The sequence below is a fragment of the Capricornis sumatraensis genome, chromosome 6 (genome assembly GCF_032405125.1).
Source record: "Capricornis sumatraensis isolate serow.1 chromosome 6, serow.2, whole genome shotgun sequence".
In the NCBI taxonomy this organism is placed as follows: Eukaryota; Metazoa; Chordata; class Mammalia; order Artiodactyla; family Bovidae; genus Capricornis; species Capricornis sumatraensis.
This window is the reverse complement of record NC_091074.1, coordinates 113090826-113113206: the sequence shown is the minus strand read 5'-3', so window position 1 is coordinate 113113206 and position 22381 is coordinate 113090826. Positions and strand designations below refer to the sequence as shown.

General features: G+C 45.4%; 1 protein-coding gene across 4 annotated transcripts in view; it reads left to right on the top strand.

The window, feature by feature from the left end:
- Window positions 1-22381, top strand: part of TNC (tenascin C) — a 101307-nt gene that overhangs the window by 64946 nt on the left and 13980 nt on the right. For 2 of the 4 annotated variants that reach the window (XM_068974350.1, XM_068974349.1), the window contains 6 exons: window positions 7230-7502; window positions 13287-13409; window positions 14507-14650; window positions 16774-16893; window positions 18982-19125; window positions 20113-20243. In XM_068974350.1, coding sequence (XP_068830451.1) covers window positions 7230-7502; window positions 13287-13409; window positions 14507-14650; window positions 16774-16893; window positions 18982-19125; window positions 20113-20243 — 935 coding nt within the window. Of the gene's footprint in view, window positions 1-5421; window positions 5695-7229; window positions 7503-13286; window positions 13410-14506; window positions 14651-16773; window positions 16894-18981; window positions 19126-20112; window positions 20244-22381 lie in introns of all 4 variants that reach the window. The other 2 variants (XM_068974348.1, XM_068974351.1) reach the window with 2 other exon arrangements.

Here is a 22381-nt window from a genome sequence, read left to right as displayed (position 1 = left end):
ATTGCTAAGTAGGAAATCCCATGACATTACTTCTGGCTACACTCTGCCTCTGAGCCATATCCATTTGTCCTTTGAGACTTCATGGCTTCAAGTTATGCTCTGCAGTTGTGCACTTAAAGTTTATCCAGATGAGCCCCTTCTTTCCTCCAAATCCTGGAGCTGCAGCAAAACAATGTCTGAGTCCTTGGAAGAAGAAGTTTGCTTCTTCCCAACACTAAATCCTAATCCTAGTATCTCAATTATCCTGGACTGTCGCTTCTCTCTAAAATACGTCTGGGTTGAAATTATTTTAATGTTAGTATTATTTAATAAATGCGCATTTAGGTGGCCAGACCACATATGTCTCAGCTGAAACTAGTAGTGTGGTTCCCCTACATTAAAAATGAGTTGCTCTCATCACAGACCATCTAGATTTTAAGTGACAAGAGAAACTTAACCTCAGTGGAACCATCCACCCTTCCAAATTAACCAATAAGTGAATTTCATATCAGAAAATGCAAAGTCTAACTTCAAGTCTTCCTTTAACTTTTACATATACCAGGGATTTTTGAGTGGAAGACAGCTTCACCTTTATAGCATTCAGAGTGAAAGGCAGATTTTCTACGTGGTGCACACATTTGGGTTTCTGAATACTACAAAGGATTTCTCTTGTGTGGATATTAACCTTTAATTTCTACAATCCAAACAGATCAAAGAGGAAATCAGGAAATTCCAAAATAGCATTTTCTAAGGCATGCTCAGTGGCACACCAGCAACTTGAGATGTTCAGAGACTATTCCTCAGATAGAGTATCCATTCATCAATAAGTTCATAAGTGCTATGCTTAGTCACTAAGTCGTGTCTGACTCTTTGCGACCCCATAGACTGTAGCCTGCAAGGCTCTGTCCATGACGATTCTCCAGGCAAGAATACTGGAGTGGACTGCCATGCCCTCCTCCAGAGGATCTTCCCCATCCAGGGATCAACTCAGGTCTCCCCCATTTCAGGTGGATTCTTTACCATCTGAGCCACCAGGGAAGCCCTTTGAAATGCTGGGCTAAATGAAATTAAGTAGGTTTCTCTACAGAACCGGCATCCCTTTAAAATGCTAGTACGCTTCAAGAATCCCTAGGGTGAGATATATTATTCAATATAATGTGAAGCTGTCTTGTCTTGGAACATCTCACAGAGCTAGTGTCCCATCACAACCCTTAGAAGATGCACTCTTAATACATCTTACAATAATTCTCTACTGGTATAATGGCTACTTCGCTTTTCTTTATACATGACCAGCAAATGGTCACGTCTCTACTTAAAAAAAAAAAGCAAATCCACACCTGCAGAGAAAGTGGTATATTTTCTAGCATTATAACCGATGCAGGTGTGGACAAAGCTCGATACACTAGCTTTGCGCAAATATTTGGAGGGATTGATACTTTCATGTTCTATGGCTACATGCTGGACAAATCGTCTGCTCCCTCTAATAACGTGTCTCTCTTTCTCTCTGCCCCTGTTCCTTTCCCCCTAGAGCCAGAGCCACAGTTGGGCACGCTAGTCCTTAGCGATATCACTCCTGACAGCTTCAACGTGTCATGGACCACTCAGGCTGGGCCTTTTGCAAAGATTGTTATCAATGTCAGTGATTCTCACTCGCTGCATGAGCCCCAGCAGTTCACAGTCTCAGGAAACGCACAGCACGCTCACGTCACAGGCTTGGTGGAAAGCACGGGCTATGACGTTAGTGTGGCAGGGACCACCTGGGCTGGGGGCTCCACCAAGCCCCTCACTGCCTTTGTCATGACAGGTACTCTTTCAAAGGCTCTGGTTTTGTTTGGAATTCTAAACTGGGGAAGGGAGGAGAGGGGATAGGCATTCTAAAGGGAAATTCAACCCCCAGTATAGCCTTCATTCCATATGTGAACTTCTACATGAAAAGAGAACAAGTGCTATTTCCAAGAGAGACCCTTCACAGCCACTCTTAGGAAATGAAGACGGTAGACTCAACAGTCGTATAAAGCTGCCGAGGAATTCTGTGCCCAGTTTTATAGGCTGTCTGATTCACAGTTTAGAGATTCTGGCTGGAGAGTGAGTTTTAAGTTGGTAATGGCCCAAGGTAGGAATTTTGCCCATAAATCATGCTAGGTAAAGCAGCCCATAAACTACCTGCCCCAGAAATAAAATGATTTACTTTTTCTTCCATAAAGGGGTTACTTTTTAAAATTGACATCTACAACGGATTAAGGAAGTTTCAACCTTAGAGCAGATAAATCCTGATTTTAATTAAACCTGATCTATTTATTGAACTCAACTTCTTCTCTTTGAATTACATAAAGAAATGATTTTCTGTTCCCTTCCCTGAAATTATCCTAAGTCAATGGCAAAGGCTGAAAGTGGAATCAGTTTACCAAATCTCTAACCTGCAAAGCCTCAGAAAATATTTAGAAGTTTCTTGCTTTCCACTAATGATCATTTTTATGAGACCAACTTTGCTGGCTGATTTTCACATGAAACCAGGCATCTCTTGAGGTCTAAATTGCTATAAATTGCTGTTTATTATAAATAAGATATATCAATAAGATCAGCTAAGTATTTACTGGGAGGCAGCATAGGTTTCCTAGAAGAGTGAGATTCTTGAGATCAGGACTGTGTGGTTTCTAATTCTCTCCCACATCTTTTTAACTATATAACCTTGACCAGCTCTTAACTTCTCCGAAACCCCACTCTCGTACGTATGAAAAGAGAATACTAACAGGCACCTCTGGCAGTTTCAGGATTTAATGGATATGGTGAAATGCAACTGCCTGGCGTCCAGGAGGCATTTTACAGATGCTGAGTCCTTCCTCTGTCTCCCAACAGTCTGAGAAAAGTAGGGTTCTTAAAGATGAGCCTCAACAACAGTACAATAAATAAATAAAAGCAACAGCCTAGATAGAAACAGTAGATCTGGCAGTCATGACTTTTCCTATTATTTTTTAAGAGAAGAGGTAATGTTTTCTGTACAGTTGTCTAATGTGAATTCAACTGTCCTGTCTTCAAATGCAGAACATGGTTGAGAATCTCACTGCCCAGGAGGGAAAGCATGGCCGGGTGCAGATCCTCAGGCCCTTACTTGTAGCTTCTTGCAGGGTCTCCCACAGAACAGAGAGAAGAAAAAGGGGCTGGGAGAGCTGGTTTAGGCAATCCTGGATCCAGTTACAGTATTGTCTCGGCTAATCCTGGATGTGAAAAGACTCTGCTGTTTAAAAGAAGTATATTTTTAAAAGAGATTTAAAAAAAAAAAAAAACCCTGAACACGAGGGACTATAAATAGCAAGCCCCTGATGGACTAATTAGCCTGAACGCCCTCCTGTTCATTGGAATTCTCTGCTTTGATGGCCTGGAAGTTCGCGGAGGCCAGTTATCAGAGAAAGGCGCCACATATCCAAACAAAGTTCTGCAGCAGAATTTGAGATCCTTGTCTTGCAGACAAAGGAGCCTGTCAGCACAGTATATGTGATTTCATCTTTGCCTTTGATAGAGTTATGATTTAGAGTAGACCTTTATTTATTTTTTTTTAAAAAAAGCCTCAAGACAAACACTACTCAGTTCAAAATAAGTGCAGGAAATCCAAGCTGTGACAAAATTTAATCTCTGCTTACGGGGTGAGGGCATTCATTCACTTGTTCATTCAGTCACCAAACATGTCTTTTTAAAACGTTTTCCTTTACATTCCATGTATTAGACTCTGGGCATTAGTATAAGGTCATTTATCTCTTTGAATATTTCCATTTAGCTTCAGTGAAATAGCAGGCTCTAAACTAGATGTGGCTAAAGCAGCCTTGGCCATGGAATTCCCACCCCCGTACCCACTCTGACAAAAATAAACACACTCTCTTACTGTGTTTTGTTTTACTAGAGGGACGGCCCTGGACCTTCTCCAGTGCTCATGCTTATGCCTCAGGTCTTGCCAGCACCAATGGGGTTGACTAATTAGACTTTGGCTTAGGGTATGGAAGAAGCATTGAACCTGGAGTCAGATGACCCAGGTTGGATCTCAGCTCAGCCACCTAGTGGATATGTCGCTCATTTAGTCGTCTAGTTGTGTCCAGCTCTTTGTGACCCTATGAACCATACCCTTCCAGGCTCTTCCGTCCATGGGATTCTCCAGGCAAGAATACTGGAGTGGGTTGCCATGCCCTCCTCCAGGGGATCTTCCTGACCCAGGGATTGAACTCATGTCTTTTATGTCTCCTGCACTGGCAGGTGGGTTCTTCACCACTGCACCACCTGGGAAGTCCCTTCACTACTGAGTCATAGAGAATCCCTGACCTCTCTGCTTCCTTTGTTGTCTTGCGTGTAAAGAGAGGATAGTAATATCTACTTACAGTGTCATTAGCATGTAAGTGTTAGTCGCTCAGTCGTGCCCGACTCTTTGCGACCCAATGGACTGCAGCCCACCAGGCTCTTCTGTCCATGAGATTTTCCAGGGAAGGATACCGGAGTGGGTTGCCATTTCCTTCTCCAGGGGATCTTCCCAATCCAGGGATCGAACCTGGGTCTCTTGCACTGCAGGCAGATTCCTTACTGACTGAGCTACAAGGGAAGCCCCAGAGTGTCATTGTGAGGGTTCAATAGGATCACGGATGCGAAGCCTTGTCAGTTGAGAATTAACAGAAGTCCAGCTGATACAAGCTCACTCCTGTGGGGAATCCCAATGTGGAAAAACACCCTTCGGTACCTATTGAATAAGAGTACCTGAGACAAAGATGTTTGGTGAATGAATGAACAAATAATGACAGAATTTACTGAAGATCCTACCTTTATCCAGGAAAACAAAATTAGCAAATCTTAGTATTCCTTACTAGGCCATAATCATAATTGGTTAAATTTGGACACACACAAAAAAATCTTACCTCATCCCTTTATCTCAGCTGGTGAGGATGTACATCACTAACTGGCCTGGTCAACTTAATTCTAAATAAGATCTAGAAGTGGAATAGAAACATATAAAATACACTGAAAAGGGAGTATGCTTTAAAAATAAATAAGCCAATTTTCTTCAAGACCACAAGTTAGTGGGAAATAGACAAAGGAGTCCAAACCCATTACAAGATATTCAGTTTTCTTGGGAAAAATTCATGGCCTTTGGAGTCAGACCTAGCTAGAACCTTGTGCTATCACATACTAGACCTGCGACTTTGGCCAAGTCAGTCAACTTCTTTTGAAGCTCGGTTTTCTTACCTGTATCTTGGGAATAATGTCCATCTCGGAGACTTGTTAAGAGATCTACACAAGACAACGTCACCTGGCATCTGATAAGCTCTTACCAAAAATGCATTTTCTGAGCACATTAACACGTTTGATGATTGATTGTGCATCTCATCAGTTTTTGTGGAGACTTGTGCTGTCCCAGCAGAGTCAGCGCCGCTAACCTGAGTTCTTTTCACCCCTCCCTTCTTTCAGAGGCCCTGCCCCTTCTGGAAAACCTAACCATTTCCGACATTAATCCTTATGGGTTCACAGTTTCCTGGATGGCATCGGAGAATGCCTTTGACAGCTTCCTAGTCACGGTGGTGGATTCTGGGAAGCTGCTGGACCCCCAGGAATTCACCCTTTCAGGAACCCAGAGGAAGCTGGAGCTCAGAGGCCTTATAACTGGCATTGGCTATGAGGTCATGGTCTCTGGCTTCACCCAAGGGCACCAAACCAAGCCCTTAAGGGCTGAGATTATTACAGGTATTTTGGCTCAAGTGAGCCATTTTCTCCTCTTCCCGGTTCCCTCCATGTAAACCATCTATGAGACCGCCATGGTTTTAACACTCTTGTCCATGCTTCCTACTTAATCCATAGATGTGGCCTAGTCTTTGTGTGCCCCCCCCACCCCACCCCCAGCACTCTCTCGTCTCATATCTCTAACGAGTGCTCCTTTCCTCCCACTCCAGAAACGAGAAGGTCGAAATGTCTCCACTAGGTGTCCCAAATCCTCTGACCGCATCTTGTCTGTAGCTCTTGTGTGTTACCCTCCTCTGTGTTCATCCGGCTGGTCCCCAGCTACGTTTCAGCCTTCTCAAAAGAAATATACCAAGGAGTATATTTCAGAAACTTATTTACTGCATTTGTCATCTCAAAGCCTCAACTGTGGTCTTGCCAAACTTGCCAGGTGTGCTTGTCATTGGAAAACCAACTGTGAACTTATACTGGTAAACACTAATATCACTGAGATTCTTCAACACAGACTAAATCCGTAATTTTCTGCACACTCATAATTCCTAGAGAAATATAGCATGAACAACTTTAACAGTCAAAAATCTGTGTTTCCCAGAGTCTTTCTAGAGGGGACTAACTCCATATTCAGAGGTCCTACTTAACAAAGAAGTTCCATGTTCAAATAAATTTCTGAAACACTGAGTTAAACGTAAGTCTAACAAGATCCTTGACCGCAAGGCTCTAGAGAACATTGTAAAGTACATGCTTCTCTCCAAGAGGGGCTTACCCAGGAAATATTTCCCGCATTTATTTGACAATGGATGATGATCAAACAGATATAGTTTGCTCTGAGTGTACTTTGGGAAACTCAGCTCTAAATCTACCTCAACATTGAGTTTTGTCTAGTTAAGGCAATCCGAGATAGCAACTTTGGGTTTAAAGTATGTAGTACAAGAGGTTCCAAGGCTTGGTTCCACCATCTGAACACTTACTGAATGGTTAACAAAAAGCAAGCCAGTCAAGAGTAGGAGCCTCCCTTAGTATAGCAGCTCCAAGAAAAAGAGCATTACATTTATAACGTTTTAAAAGCCAAATGCTCAAGATCAAGGGAAATATAATCAGCCGTATCACCATGGGCAGCTCTACAGATCGTTAATGCTGGTTTATTTGTCTTTGCAAAAAGAAAAGAAGAAGGTCTCACAGACATGGGCGTTCAGCCACTGGCAGACAGAGAGCAAATGTAAACAAGTTACTGGCTTTGAACTTGTCTAATAATGCAGGGAAGGGGTCTTTGCTGAGTCCAGATGTGGATTTATAGAATTGCTTTTAGACAAAACTCACACACGTAAGCACCCACTTGACTTGTACTGAATGTATCAACTCTCTTTTTCCTCTTCTCGATCTACTAGTCATGTCCACGTTGAACCATTTCATTTTCGGTATCTCAGGACACTTCTCGCTCTGAGAGCCGGGACACGACTGCATATCAATACCCCCACTGGAGCGACTATGGCACAGGCTGCTCAGTGATCTTCTCCTCCTTCCACCATTCTCTTCCCTTCTAGAAGCTGAGCCGGAAGTTGACAACCTTCTGGTTTCAGATGCCACCCCAGATGGTTTCCGCCTGTCCTGGACAGCTGATGAAGGAGTCTTCGACAGTTTTGTTCTCAAAATCAGAGATACCAAAAAGCAGTCCGAGCCACTGGAGATAACCCTCCTTGCCCCCGAACGAACCAGGGACATAACAGGTCTCAGAGAGGCCACTGAATATGAAATTGAACTCTATGGAATAAGCAGTGGAAGGCGATCCCAGCCAGTCACTGCCATAGCAACAACAGGTACCATGTATAAATGGGAGAGACTAGGGAAAAGCTCTCTGTTCCTCTTCTCACAGCGCTGGGAAATTATTAGAGATTTGCATGCAGACAAGCTTGGGTCTGACTCATGACTCTTGATTATAGACTGGATGATTGTGAGTGTGATTGTGGCTAAGTGTTTATGCAAAAAGAGCGTGATGCCACTTACCTAATAGTGTTGTGAGGATTGAATGAGATGATTCATGGAAAGCCCATAGGGAGGGCCTGGCACATAGCTAGGGCTGAGCTAGTGAGAGCGAGTACATTTTCATTATTGTCATTAAGATAATCATTATAATCATTGCTTTTTCTTCCAATTCCAAAGACCCTTCTTTCTGCCTGTTATCGTGTTTTATCCAGAGATATACTTCCATGTTCTTTGGTCAAATGTTCAAGCTATGCAGGGCATAATGGAGAAGTGGTACCTCTACCTCTAAAGATTAATACTTTTAAAATTCTACATGTAAATAGTCAGTACCTTGATCAAGAAGGAAAAAAGAAGAGGTTAGCAGGTTTGGCAGGCTCACGCGTTTTATTTTACACTCATAGCAACTCCAAAAAGCACTAGAGGCAGAAATGAAAATTCTATTCAATATGAGTTCTTTCCAGAAGAATAAAGAAAGATGGCCATTACAAGGTGGTTTAAAATGATAATATTAAGATTAACATGATTCTTTAAAGAGAAAAGGACAGACCTTCAATGGTAAGGTAGGGTGAATTCCTTCAGGAAACCAAGGGAGGTACAGAATTGGAGCATTTGCTAGAGACAGCTGCTTCAGAGGAACCAGGGGAAACAATCATAAAACCACAAGCAGAAGTAAAGGGACCTGAGGAGTGATGTATCCCAGACCCTTCTGTTTGTGCATGAAGAATCTGTGACTCAGAGGGTGAAGTGATTGGCCTAAGGTCACACAGCCAGATTTGGAGTAGAACCTAAATACCAAGCTATTTTACTACTATTAAATAGAGGCAGGCTACATAACATAACCAATTACTATACACGCTTGCCACCTCTGACACCCAAAGAGCACAACACTAGACAACACCTTCCCTTTGTCCAGAGTATCTTACGATGCCAACTTTCAGGACCAAGTGAGCTGAGAAGCCACCTGTAGAAATAAAAATTGGTATTTGTAGACGTGGAGGAAATGCTGAGATCCAGGCAGTAATTCAGCCAGAGGAAATGCCCTGTTTCTTATTAACATAGATGCCCCATCTCCCGGGACATGAGTGCCTGTCTCCTCCTGCCTGTGGCTTCCCACAAAACAACTCTAGATCAGAGGCAGAGGCTGGTTTGACCCTGGTTTATAAACACTGCTTTTCAAAGTTTACTTCTGATTGCCGATTTTGTTTTGCTGATCTTTTTTTTTTTCCCAGAGGCTCTGCAGTTTTAAAGCAGAAAAGAGAACGAATAATCACGAGCTCTTTTTTTTAAGAACAGAAGAAAAGGCTCTGTAAGATAGCCCTTTCTTTGATTTCTTTCTCTGGGGCATTGTATTTCACAGCTGAAGAGATGCATGTGTGTCTGTCTGTGTACGTGTGCACAAAAGTCACCTCATCACCTTCAGAAAGTTTCACTTTTGCTTTTTCAGTCTTTCTCCTTGTTAATCCTTCTTTCTGCTCCTCTTTTTCTTTATAAAAGCTGCTGCAGCATCGCCTCTCACTCCCTGAGCACAGGCTGGCAGCCCCGAGTGCCCCCATAGCGGAGAAGGTGGCTTGAGGCAGTGTAGCCAAGTGGTTAAGCCTATAGCCTCTGAGCAGATCTCATAGCATCTGATCCCTGCTCCTGAGCAAGTCTCCTTCCCCCTCTGAGTGTCTGTCCCCTCACTTGGCCGATAGGCTCTAACTCAAAAGTCAGCTATGAGGTTCCCGTCAGATCAGGAACGTTGAGTATTTTTCCTTGTTCATTGTAACAATTTTAGCTGATGCTATGTTTGGGTGATTTAATGTACATTTTTTTAATGGTCCACTTGGTTGACAATTTAAAGGTTAAAAAGGAGAACATACAATGTGGTCTCTCTTCTGCTGTCCTCACTACTAAGTTGCTCTATCGAGAAGCAGTCAGCATGACTACTGTCTTCTGAATCTCTGCAGAAATACTCTTACAAACAGACAAGATTAGACCGAAGTCTGTGTTCTCTCTTTTTTCCAGCTTTTTTTTTTCTGGCACAGTGATTAACACACCCACTCTTCCACACATTGGTGTGTGTGTGTGTGTGTGTGTGTGTGTGTGTGTGTGTGTGTGTGTGTTCCTTGCTTATTAATAGATCTCAGATATACTCCCACATGTCTTGTTTATTTAACTATTCCCCTACTGCCAGACCTTAGGTTACGGGTTGTTCTCTCCTCTGCCAATCTCTGCATCTCCAGTGGCTGCTCTTCCACTTCCTGGATTAAGCCACTTCTTCACAATGGCCTTGGTTCCCCTTTGGGAAGCCCAGAGGAGCTTCTCTTGTCTCTGGGAAGTTAAATGCCAACAAGCCTCTGGGGACCATCTGGATGGTCCCTAGAATAGAAAAGAAAATACTTCAAAATCCGAAACCAGAGTAAGATGACTCTGTCATTCTCTTCTGGAGGTTCCTACTGCCTACCTTGGGGATAGTGAGGACCTTCAAATGTTTCTTTTAACCTGCCCCATCACCACCCTAATTGTACACCCTTTCCACACCCTGAAGCCAAGGGGGCAGCCCCTCTCCAAGGGCCAGAATGTACCCCCTCTCACCCCATCTCACTCTTCCCAGCCAGGCAGCCTCCCAGCCCCTCCACTCAGTTCCAGTTCGGATGCACTTGAAACCACAAACCACAGAGCTGCAGCAGCATCCTGTCTAGGGCCCTGGGTCGGCGGGTCTACAGAGCCATGTGCTCAGCAGTCCTTCCTTCTGCAGGAGCCAGGTTCTCTGTGCCGAGTGCCTTTGGCTCTGACTCCCATTAAGTGTAAAGATGATAGCCACCTATTATAGATTGCACTTCACGCCACCCACGGCAGTGCAACTGACACACTTTACCCCACTGACTCACAGGACACGGACAGCCCAGCTGAGCGCCACATTCAGCCCCATTTCACAGAGGCCTAAGGGGCTAAGGGGTTGTTACCTCGTAAAGCCAGAATGGAATTCCAAACAGGGCAGTGTACCCCCAAGTCCTTGCCCTTAAATCATACTGGCTACAATAACCGTCTCCTTAGCTTCTCACAGGATTCACGTATATTAAGTATTTATAAAAATATGTTAAAGGTAAAGGTTTTTAAATGATTGTGAATGGAGACATTATTAAAGACATTTGCTCCAGATTTGGGGAGGTAACATTTTATGCAGAGAACAAACAGAAGTCCTCTTCAACCTCCCTGAGAATTTCTAGCACTTTCCAATGTTTCCCTAATGGAACTTTTATTGAAAACCAAGAGTCTACTCAGAGGCGTTCCCTTTCCTGAGTCTCCCTAGCTTTTCAATAGGCAAAATTTAGTTATTCTATGAGGCTCAGCCTTCAGGTCCCCATTGGCCGTCTCTTCCACTTTGGTGCTGGAGACTAGTGGGCCAGGCAGCAGGGCACATGCTAAAATAACCAAGTGTCTTCCACACCTAGGAAGGTCTGTTGTCTAAAAATACCACTGACCCTGGACTTTCACCACTGCTGTGCCATTCTTCAGATGACACGCGGCTCTCCGCCTGCTGGCGCTTTCATCAAGCACATCCCTCGGGAGTGCATGACAGATGAGGGTACTAATTCTCATGGGTTTTTTTATTTTAAGACAGGGCAGATAATATTGCCATTTTGCAATTGAGAAAACTGGGATCTAGATAGGGGAGCTGTGGCAAGATGCACCTTCTAAAATGTGCCAGGACCAGGCCCGATGAGTTTCACAGAGTGAAGGTCAGAGTAGACCAGGCTTGCAGCAAGAGAGCCCCTGTGCCTGAGTTTACACACCTCACTGGATTGTTTTGTTTTGTTTTGTTTTCTCATTCTGCCTCATCTAGATCTTTCCTGGGTGACAACTTCAAAATTCAGGTTGCCCATGGCGGCAGGGGCGGGGGCGGGGTGGGGGAGAGTCACATGGGAAAGGAGAAAAAAAGCAAGCATGTTCACTGAATTCTCGCTGTGTGCCAAGTTCTGTGCTAGGGTTTTACATCAATCATCTCTACTAATCCTCAAAACATTCCTGAAAGTGGGCACCACTTTTCCCACTGAGATGGAGCAAGGGAGGCTCCTATAAGTCACAGGAGCTGCCCCTAGTTGCCCAGCCTCTCCATGGTGTTTGGACAATCAAGATCATCCCACTCCAGAGCCATGTGGCTTCCAAAGCCCTCCAAGGAGAAGGCAAAACCCCAGGCAGCCGCAGAATCTGGGGGTGGCTAGCAGATCACAAGAGAACGCCGTCAGAGGAGGGAGAAAGAGCAGAAACGGAGAGGGAAGAAAAAGCTCCCCAAAGTGGGCTGTGGGTTTCAGAACTTAATGATCAACGTGGGCTACAGAGGGGAAAAGATGAGGAAATGAGCTCCCTGGAGACCCGAAAATTGTTTCCTGGATTGTATGGTTAAGCCTGGTCAGCTGAAGAGGGCAAAAAGCTAAGCCAAAAAATACACAGAGAAAAGCCAAAGGAAACTGGGTTTGCGGGGGAGGTATTTACGAAGCAAAAACTGTCCCCCAGGGCATGGCTTTCCCCGCAGGTAGACCCAGTATCCAAGGGGGGTTTACCTTGGGGATGGTTGTGAGCTGGCTCCTCTGGCTCTGAATCTCCAACCAATTCTGGGAATGAGTTTGTTGAGGTCAGTTTCCACGTAAACATTATTTCCAGAATCCCAGGGCTATGCCCAGCTCTGCTGCCCAGTCCTGGGACTGAGATCACATCACAAGGATATTCACTGGAGAACTGAGCCTCAGTTTGCTGCTGCTGCTGCTGCTAAGTCGCGTCAGTCGTGTCCGACTCTGTGTGACCCCATAGACGGCAGCCCACCAGGCTCCCCCGTCCCTGGGATTCTCCAGGCAAGAACACTGGAGTGGGTTGCCATTTCCTTCTCCAGTGCGTGAAAGTGAAAAGTGAAAGTGGAGCCTCAGTTTAGTCTCCTGGAAATTGGCTGCAACCATACCTTTTTCTCAGTGGTTTCTAAGTGAGGGTTAATCCTTATAAAGTGAAAGAACTGAGCGCTTATCAAGTCTTGAAAGTGAAAGTGTTAGTCGCTCAGTCATGTCCAACTCATTTGTGACCCCATGGACTGTAGCCCACCAGGCTCCTCTGACCATGGAATCCTCCAGGCAAGAACACTGGAGTGGGTAGTATTCCCTTCTTCGGAGGATATTCCAGACCCAGGGATCAAACTCGGGCCTCTCATATTGCAGGCAGATTGTCCACCATCTGAGCCACCAGGGAAGACCCATCAAGACTTGGTATCATTTAATATAAAATTTTCTTTAATCATAAAAGGAATTAAAAGGCAAAGATTTGAAAAAAAAAAGATAAACATCAAAAATAAAAGGAGGGTTATTTCAAACTGTGAAACTACCCACTTACCCTCACTTTTGTCAGCTATGGTGCTAAACATTCTTTTTGGATGAAACCAAATGGCAGCTCTGCAGCTCTGGGCCCTGTACCTGAATGAAAGAGCAATTGTTTCCATCAAGTCATAACTTGACCACAGATCACCACATCCTCCATCCTAAAGGCTTGGCTCAGATGTAAACTGAGTTTTCATGGATAAGGAATTCAGGAAGAATCACTGATGAACGAGAGTTAACTGTTTCTGGGTTTCTCCTGTGCTTTCTCCTCAACAGCCATGGGCTCCCCGAAGGAAATCATTTTCTCAGACATCACTGAAAACGCAGCCACTGTCAGCTGGACGGCACCCACTACCCAAGTGGAGAGCTTCCGGATTACCTATGTGCCCATTGCAGGAGGTAGGGCACTTGGTGGGGAGAGGGAAGGGCTCTGGAGTGTTTGGGTGGAATTGGGACTCAGACAGTTCCATCCTCCTTCTTCATCTTTGAGACCATCTGAATAGACTTCATTTGTAAAGTGCTACGAGATCCTTGAAAGAAACTATACTGTGAGGGATCATGTTATAGAGATCATTTCCAGTCTCATAATTCTAAAATTCTATGAGCAGTAGATCCCCACTAATGCTTTCACACAAGGACAAAAGACTCTAAACCCACTGACCATTTTTGTTTGGCAAAACTGATCTTTGCCTCTTGGCCCCCAAATCTGTCTGTCTCAGCAAAGGATGGAAAGCTGTGACTTCGCACAGTTGAAAGTTCTGGTTCAGGCACATGGGCCATAACAGAGACCACAAGACCACGGAGCGGGGGTGGGGGGAGGAAGCACATTCAAATCTGTCTAAAGACATTCTGGGAGGCAGTGAGCTCCCTGTTAGCGCAAGTGTATACAAAGATGCTAGTTGATAAGTATATACGAAGTATATACAAAGGTGACTGTCTCTTCAGAGACACGCTGTCGCATCTCTGTAGGGAGTTTGGTCAACTGACACACAAGCTCCTCACCAGCCCCTAGATTCTAAAAAACATAAATTTTGGACTTTTTAATAGATATAAGAGTACAAATTAGACCACGATCATCTTCTTCAATAGTAGTATATCTGCTGGTAAGAGATAAGTTTATATATAGTTAAGCAAACACAATGGATTAAATATATCAGATATACATTACACAGTGAGCTTCCCGTATTCTTTGTGGGAAGAAATAGATGAACAAAATTTATACAACATGCCAGCTCTCTACTGAATGGAAACTTGCCATTTTTAGCACATTGTGACCTCATAATTTTTCCTCCCCTGGCTTAGATTTTGGCCTCTGCATGGATGGAAAAAAACATTATACAAAGAGTAAAACCTCTTCTCTTATGCCAGAGGGTAGGAGCAAATGAGAGGAAGTGAAGAAAATGGTGCTGGATAAACTGGTTACACCCATCCTTGGGGCAGGTGTGCTTAAATGCCAGTGAGGTTCACTGTTCCCGCCTGCTTTTCCTGTGTTCCAGGTACGCCCTCAGCGGTGACTGTGGATGGGACCAAGACCCAGACCAGGCTGCTGAGACTCTTACCTGGAGCGGATTACCTGGTCAGCGTCATCGCCCTGAAGGGCTTTGAGGAAAGCGAGCCTGTCTCAGGGACACTCACCACAGGTGTTTTTCTCACCTTCAGCATCATTGCTCATGATTCAGCAGCTAGAAGAAAAATGTTTTTGTTTAGGAAATTCTAGTGGAAAGTGGGCTGGCTTGGGAGCACCAGAGGTCTCATTTCTGACGCAGTTGTAGCCTCTTCTGAGCTTCGTCCTCAGCCTCCCTGGGCCGCCATGTCCCAGGGAACTGTGGGGAAAAGGGCACAAGCTGGGGAACCATACTGACCTGGTGTGAATCCCAGGCTCTGCCACTTCTAGATACAGAGCTATCAGTTAATGCCCTGAGGATCTAGTTTCCTTCTCTGTAAAATGGGTGCAGTTCTTCTTCCCTTGCAGGATGCTATAAGAACTTAGGAAACTGCATGTAAAGCATCTGCAAATATAGATCATTGCACGCATTGATCCACCTCCTTCCCTTCCTCCGTGGTGCAGGGACCACCGCAAGGACCCTTCCAAGCAGATGCTTCACACAGACACGTGAATGGCTATAGCTATACAGTAACAACTTGTATTTGGGCTGTTACTCAAGCATTTCCATGTAAACTAATATAGCTAACGCCCTTCTCATAGCTAATATCCTTCCCATTTTACAGAGGAAAAAACTGAAGTCAGGGCAATTACATGCCTTGGCCAAGTCCACATAGCTAGTAAACGCTGGAAGCAAACCTGATCTTAGGTCAGCCTGCCTCCAAACTGTGCGTTCCTCTTAGATAAAGGATGATTTTCCTTTTATAACCTGAGGGAAAAAATAATGAATTGCACTGAAGGAGAATGAAGTGGAAAATTTCTCTTCAGGCTCCCATGCCTCTAAACAATTTATCCTTTGATATATGAGCAATTATCCAGCCTAATCCATTAAGGGATCTGAAGAATGGGCCTCACAGGAAATTTAAAAAATATCCTAATAGTCTAAAAGGGTTGCTAATATGCAATTAAAACTTCCCGTCTCAACCCAGAGTCCTGCCCACCCTGCCACACAGATCCTCATCCCCCGCCTAGAAATCTTTCATTTGTGGCTTCTCCATGGCAACTGATTGCAAAGCCTGGATCTTTTTTCCTCTGGAGGCCCCATTGTCCTCATTGTTAAAGGAGATTCTGTCCATGTAAGATGAGACAGGAAGGACCTCCGGATGGACAGGGTGGGTGCCCCCAAAGTACTCTACCACTTCCCGAGACCCTCAGGCCAGTCGTTCCATCTCCCGGGGCTCAGGCACCTCAGCTGTGCAGTCAGCTGATGATGGCTGCCTGCCTGCATCTTCCCAGGGCTGTGGTCCCGGAGTAACTGAATCACAGACGTGAACGACATCGGAAACTAGTCACATGTAGGTTGGTTTCTACGAAGGGGGTGTTGGGTTGTAGCAGTGGTCAGTTCAAAGGGCCAAGAACTGTGACTCTCCAGCCCTTCTCAGCACAAGTCACTTAGGAATCATTCTGAAGACTCCAAATAACTTTAATAGTCATGTTAAGACCAACTGCAGTTATTGAGTGCTGCCCCGAGCACATTTCACACACATCATCTAGTTCGTCCTTATAGCAGCCACTCTGTGACAGCTGAGGAGAGTGAGGTGTGGAGAAGGAAAATGACCCAAAGGCACACAGACCCACAACGGGGGACCCAAGGTAGAGCCCGGGACCACCGGCCCCTGGAGCCTGTCTCCGTGTTCTCCATAGCCCACCGAACCAGACCTATTACTCAAAACCAAAGACGTCACCGGCAGCCTCCACTCTGTACCTATCCTGGTTTTGTAAAGCCTTTCCCTGGAGAAAGTAACGTAAACTATAAATATAAATCCTTGTCATATGTTCAGCTTTTTGCAGTTCACAGAGCACCTTTCCACCTATAATATCATGTGAAAACCAAAATATCACTGAAGACAAAGCCAAGCAGAGCTTCTATACCCATTTTACAGATGAGAAACAGAGGCCCAAGATGACCCAGACAGCAAGGGAAGGAGTCATTTCTCAAAGTCAGGTCATCCTGGCTCCAAGGTCAGAACTCTTCCATGCTTCTGACACTGTGTCCCACACCAGGAGTCCAGGAGCCGGATAGACAGCAGAGTAGCTGTGGTCTGATGTCCTACCCCATGGCTGACTATCTCTCCAACACACCACTATCTTTCCTTGCAGCTCTGGATGGCCCATCTAGCTTGGTGACAGCCAACATCACTGACTCAGAAGCCTTGGCCATGTGGCAGCCAGCCATCGCCCCTGTGGATAATTATGTCATCTCCTACACAGGGGAGAGAGGTAAGGTCATGTCCAAGACGCTCCCCTCTCTGAGGAGTGTCTGTGCGGCTCGAAACTTCCTGTTCTTCTTTCTTTCGGCCTCTCTTGTTGCTTTTGTTATTTAGTCACTTCTTCATGGCCGACTCTTTGCAACTCCATGGACTGCACGTGCCAGGCTTCCCTTCCTTCATCATCTCCCAGAGTTTGCTCAAACTCATGTCCCTTGAGTCAGTGATGTCAGCTAACCATCTCATCCTCTGTCATCCCCTTCTCCTCCAGCCTTCAACCTTTCCTAGCCTCAGGGCCTTTTCCAGGGAGTCATCTCTTTGCATCAGGTGGCCACAGTACGGGAGCTTCAGCTTCAGCGTCAGTTCTTTCAGTGAATATTCAGTGTTGATTTCCTTTAGGACTGATGTACAGAGATGCGAGGGTAGGTTGGTGAGTCCAGCAACGTCCTTATGGTTCTCAGTTGCCACCTGAGAACAGACTCGTGGGCTGGGACAGGGATTGGTGAATGGATGGGTGTGAAGGGGCCTGTGCAAGTGGTGGCGAGAGGGGCCCAACCTGTATCTTCCTGCTGTGGTCAAATGGAAGAGCGTCAACACCACGATCGTATCAAGGAGGCCAACAGGCCACTTAAAGAAAAGCAGAGGGTGTATCTCCAGCCTGTACCTCCCCTCCTGCTGGTCTCTGCCGTCACCATCTGTGCCCTCTACAGGCACAGCTCTCACCTCTTACAAAGGAGTCCACAATCTGAAGTCTTAAATGGACTACTTCAGGCAGCTTTGGGGAGACTGAATTTCCTACATGCTGCAGACGGGGCCAGTTAGAGCTGATCTGATTAAGAAATCAGAAATGATCTCTCCTTGACTTTTCAACCATCTGTGCTCATTTACTCAGCTGGCAGATTCAATATTGATAACTTGTTTGGGGCACCAGTGAATCACGGCCACTAGCACATAAAATTAAATTCAAATAAGAGAGAAAAGAAAGATTCCTTTTCAATGAAAAAAATCCCTATTTTTCAGGAACTAGATTAGGAAAAAATATGTTATTTTAATTTCACAGTATATGTGAGTTTCATATCTGATGGTTCAGTATTGTTTTACTTTCAGTAACAACATGAGAGCACAGCATAAGCTGTGCGGGGGTCTCTGAACATCGTAACTCAGCCCTAGCGACCTCTTATGAGAGAGAGTTCCTTGTGAGGGTTGGAGGAAAGGTGGAGTGGGGCTAGAGGAATTCTTGGGTTTCTTTTTTTCTACTTTTTTTATTTTTAAATATTCCCCGTGAGCAAACTCTTGCAAGTCAGGGAAGATGATGTTGTCTCACCTAAAATAAACCAGAGTATAGTTCACGGGAATCATGGAAACTGTGGATGCAGGCATAGACATGTCCTCATCCAGAAGAGTGTGTGTGTGGAGGGGGATCATGAATGACAAGGAGGGTGAGCATCTCATCCCAGTTTGCCCCGAACTTTCCCAGTTTTAGCCTTTTGAATCCCATACCCTGGGAAACCTCTTAAGCCTTGGCCAGCCAGGCCAGCTGGTCACCTGTGACGAGGAAGGTGACACCTGGACACCATGGCATGGGGTCCACCCTTGGTCCTGTCCCAATGGGACTGAAAGCCAGTAATCAGGTTTTGGTCTGTCTATGGCACCTGATTTTTCTGGTTCCCCAGCCTAAAGATATGACATTTGGCAAGTTATGAAAGGACGTGAGAGTAAGTGGGAAAAAATGGGAGAGCAAGCAATGGGACAAATTAAATCTGGGTGGCCTGAGGCATGGGGATGTTACCTGCAACGCTCCTCTAGCTGGATTCCGTGCAACACTGTCCCGAGGGTACCATGTGCAAAGTCTTCTGACCCCTAGTTCCTCTTCCTTCTGATCTGGTGCCTGGAAAAATCCAGTCACCATAGGATAAATCCTTTGTATACCAAGTGAGTGCTCAAGAGAGAGGAAAGAGTGAGAGTCATCTCAGAAATCAAACCTGTTTTTCGGTAGGACCGCTGAAAGCTTGTGTTAGGAGGTGTGCGCACTGTTGGCCACGCCCACTGATGGCCCAGACGGGGAGAGGTAACTGCCATGGTGTGTCTATTTCCTGTATAGTGCCAGAAATTACCCGCATGGTGTCCGGGAACACGGTGGAGTATGCACTGACCAATCTCGAGCCTGCCACGGAATACACGCTGAGGATCTTTGCTGAGAAAGGGCCCCAGAAGAGCTCAACCATCACCACCAAGTTCACCACAGGTTCAAAGACACCAGGGGCTGGAAAAAGCTACCCACTGCTTCTATCTTTACCAGTATCCCTCTCCATCTCTTATTTCTCAAGTCAGCTCCCTGCAATGTGCTGACATCAGCAGCAACTCAAGCCACCAGTGCCCCCTCAATCAAGACCTTAAGAAACACACCATTTCCTTTTGAACTGAAATGACCTTGCTCTCCCCACAGACTAGGAAATGATTTTAAGAGGAGGGCTTTTTAAGTGGAAAACCAGTCCCCACTGGCCCTAAACCCAGTAGTTAATGATCCATGTTCTAGGCAGGGAAATATTTTTAAGAGAAAGATTTTAAAGGCAAATTTTCCTAGATGTCCGCTGGGTTTTTTATATACATTGAGATCTTTTTTTCAGACTGCAACAGGCAAAGGAATGGAAGCGGTGTCCACTGAGTAGGGGGGGAGGGCAATACCAGCATTCATCTGTCCTCTTTAGAAACAAAGGGAGGCATTCTAATTACGTTCATGGCCGTGTCTTTCTCCCCCAATTCAGCTAAAGCCAGTTGTGATCCTCTTGGGCTCAGGAAAACATGGCCCTTCGGACGAGCTGAAACACAGAGAACATGTGTCTTTAGAGGTCACGTGGCTCAAGCTCTTCATTTACAGACGGGAAAGCCTTCACCCGAGGTCATATGGGTCAATGCTAGGGAAAGGACTTGAAATTAGGCCTCCTGGTACCCAGCCAGGGACTTTATCCCACAACTGATGACCTGTTCTCAGTCACTCAGTCATGTCCAACTCTTTGTGACCCCATGGACTAGCCCGCCAGGCTCCTCTGCCCATGGGGATTCTCCAGGCAAGAATACTGAAGTGAGTTGCCATGCCCTCCTCCAGGGGATCTTCCCAACCCAGGAATCAAACCCAGGTCTCCCACATTGCAGGTGGATTATTTACTGTCTGAGCCACAGGGAAGCCCACACCTGCTGACTTATTTGATATTAAATGTCTTCTCTTCTCCAGACCTTGATTCTCCAAGAGACTTCACTGCTACGGAGGTTCAGTCGGAATCTGCCCTCCTCACCTGGAGACCTCCCCGGGCGTCTGTCACTGGTTACCTATTGGTGTATGAATCCGTGGATGGTACAATCAAGGTATCTTGATATATATAAACAAATCCCTGTGACTGAATGAAACAGTTACATGAGTCTCAAAGTCAGGAAGAATTATCTGAAGTCTGTCCCTCCTATGCTAGTGTGACTGGGGAGCTGGAAAGAAATTAGTAGGAACTGGACGCCATGCCAGACTTTCTGAATCGTAAGTTGTAGCCTCCGGTCTCATTTTAACCAGACTCCAGTTTTGATAGCCAGCCAAGGTCAAGAACTACAGCTCACAAGACTTGAGGGCATTTTAGGAGCTGGACTCTTTGTCCCTTAGTGTTTTACTGAGCAAAGGCCAAAAGCTTCTTCTGCATCTTTGCCATGTATCTCACAGATGGCACCGTTCCGTTATATAATGATATATATATCACCATGTGCATTATGACATCAACTGTTTACAGCAGTTTTTATATTCTCTACCCATGAATTTTTTTCCTTCTACTTTTTAACTTGAAATAACTTTAAAAAGTGAAAGAAGTTTTCTGACCTTTACCTTCTAATGTCTTAATGTTGGTCACCATCTGTTAAATTTCCAAGATCTTTTCCTTATTTTCTGCACGTTGACCTTTTTCTAGCACATTGTATCTATATCCTGTATCTTCTTCTCTTTGCTTCTAAGAATATATGTTCTTGGGATTTTCCTCCTCCGCCTACAGAGTGTTTCCTCCAAGGTCTCTTTTCTGGTTTGCTGCTGTTTGGTTTGATTTGGGTCACCATGTTTCACGTTGGAGACTTGCCCCTAATGTCGGTTGACCTTTTTTGTACTGGAGCCAAGAATGAAATAGCTGATTGGGAGGTCTAAGAGCACAGAAAGGGCTTGTCAACTTTGGAGCTCGCTGTAGAGCAATTGGGCACAGTCAGTTCAGTTCACTCATGTCTGACTCTTTGTGACCCCATGGACTGCAGCACGCCAGGCTTCCCTGTCCATCACCATCTCCTGGAGTTCACTCAGACTCACGTCCATCGAGTCAGTGATGCCATCCAGCCATCTCATCCTCTGTCGTCCCCTTCTCCTCCTGCCCTCAATCTCTCCCAGCATCGGGGTCTTTTCAAATGAGTCAGTTCTTTGCATCAGGTGGCCAAAGTATTAGAGTTTCAGCTTCAGCATCAGTCCTTCCAAAGAATATTCAGGACTGATTTCCTTTAGGATGGACTGGTTGGATCTCCTTGTAGGCCAAGGGACTCTCAAGAGTCTACTCCAACACCACAGTGCAAAAACATCAGTTCTTCAGCTCATACCCAGAAATTTTCATGGGAGGATTCCCAAGCATCAGGACTGTAAGCTCTATTTCTCAAGCTCATCACTCTCCTTGGAGGATCCTCCACAAAACTTCACACCAGGCTGCCAGAAGCCTTGCTGGAAAAGAGGCCTGGGCGCCACTGTGTGTACACCTTCAGTTCTCCTCTAGCCAGTGCGGCACCTGAGGCTCCCCTGCAGCTGGGCGTGATAGATTTGAATCCAGAGTCTCCTCTCTAGCTCAGCCTGTCCAGAGAGGAAACCTCAGCCTTTCACCTGGGCTGGGAAGGACAGTCGGCCAGACTGCTGGGGAATGGAGGGAACTGGGAATCTGTTTATTGTACAAAGTTTTAAACAAACCTTTGTTCAACCACACCCCACATTGGCCTTCAAAGTCATCTTTGCTTTTGCGTGCATTCCATTCCTGAGCTTTTGCTGGGCTCCGCAGCGTTCATCAAGCAGCCTCTGAACGACTCCATCCACTGAGGCTTCCTCTGTTCTGTCCACCACCCCACACTTCTCGCCGATCAAGATTCTGGTGACGTCACATGCCTGTTCCTGTCTCCTCTGCCATTCCCCTCATCCTGTGGGTTTATACTTTATATCTCTCCCTCTCATTTCAGTGGGTATCAGAAGCAAGTAGAAATAAACTGGTGAATTCAATATGGTTAACCAGAAGTGGACACACATCTCTGGTTATCGTCATGGCCCTTCTAGGAGTCGGTGTAACAGTAAACCAGTTCACTGCATGAGCAGAGACAAGTCCCTTGCCTTCTCTGGCTGTCAGTGTTCACATCTGTAAAATGAGTGCGTTGTGCTCCCCAGTCTGTGAGGGCCCTTCCTGGTCAGGCATCCTGTTTGCCTGAAGCCATAAGTCTCATTTCAATCTACCCTA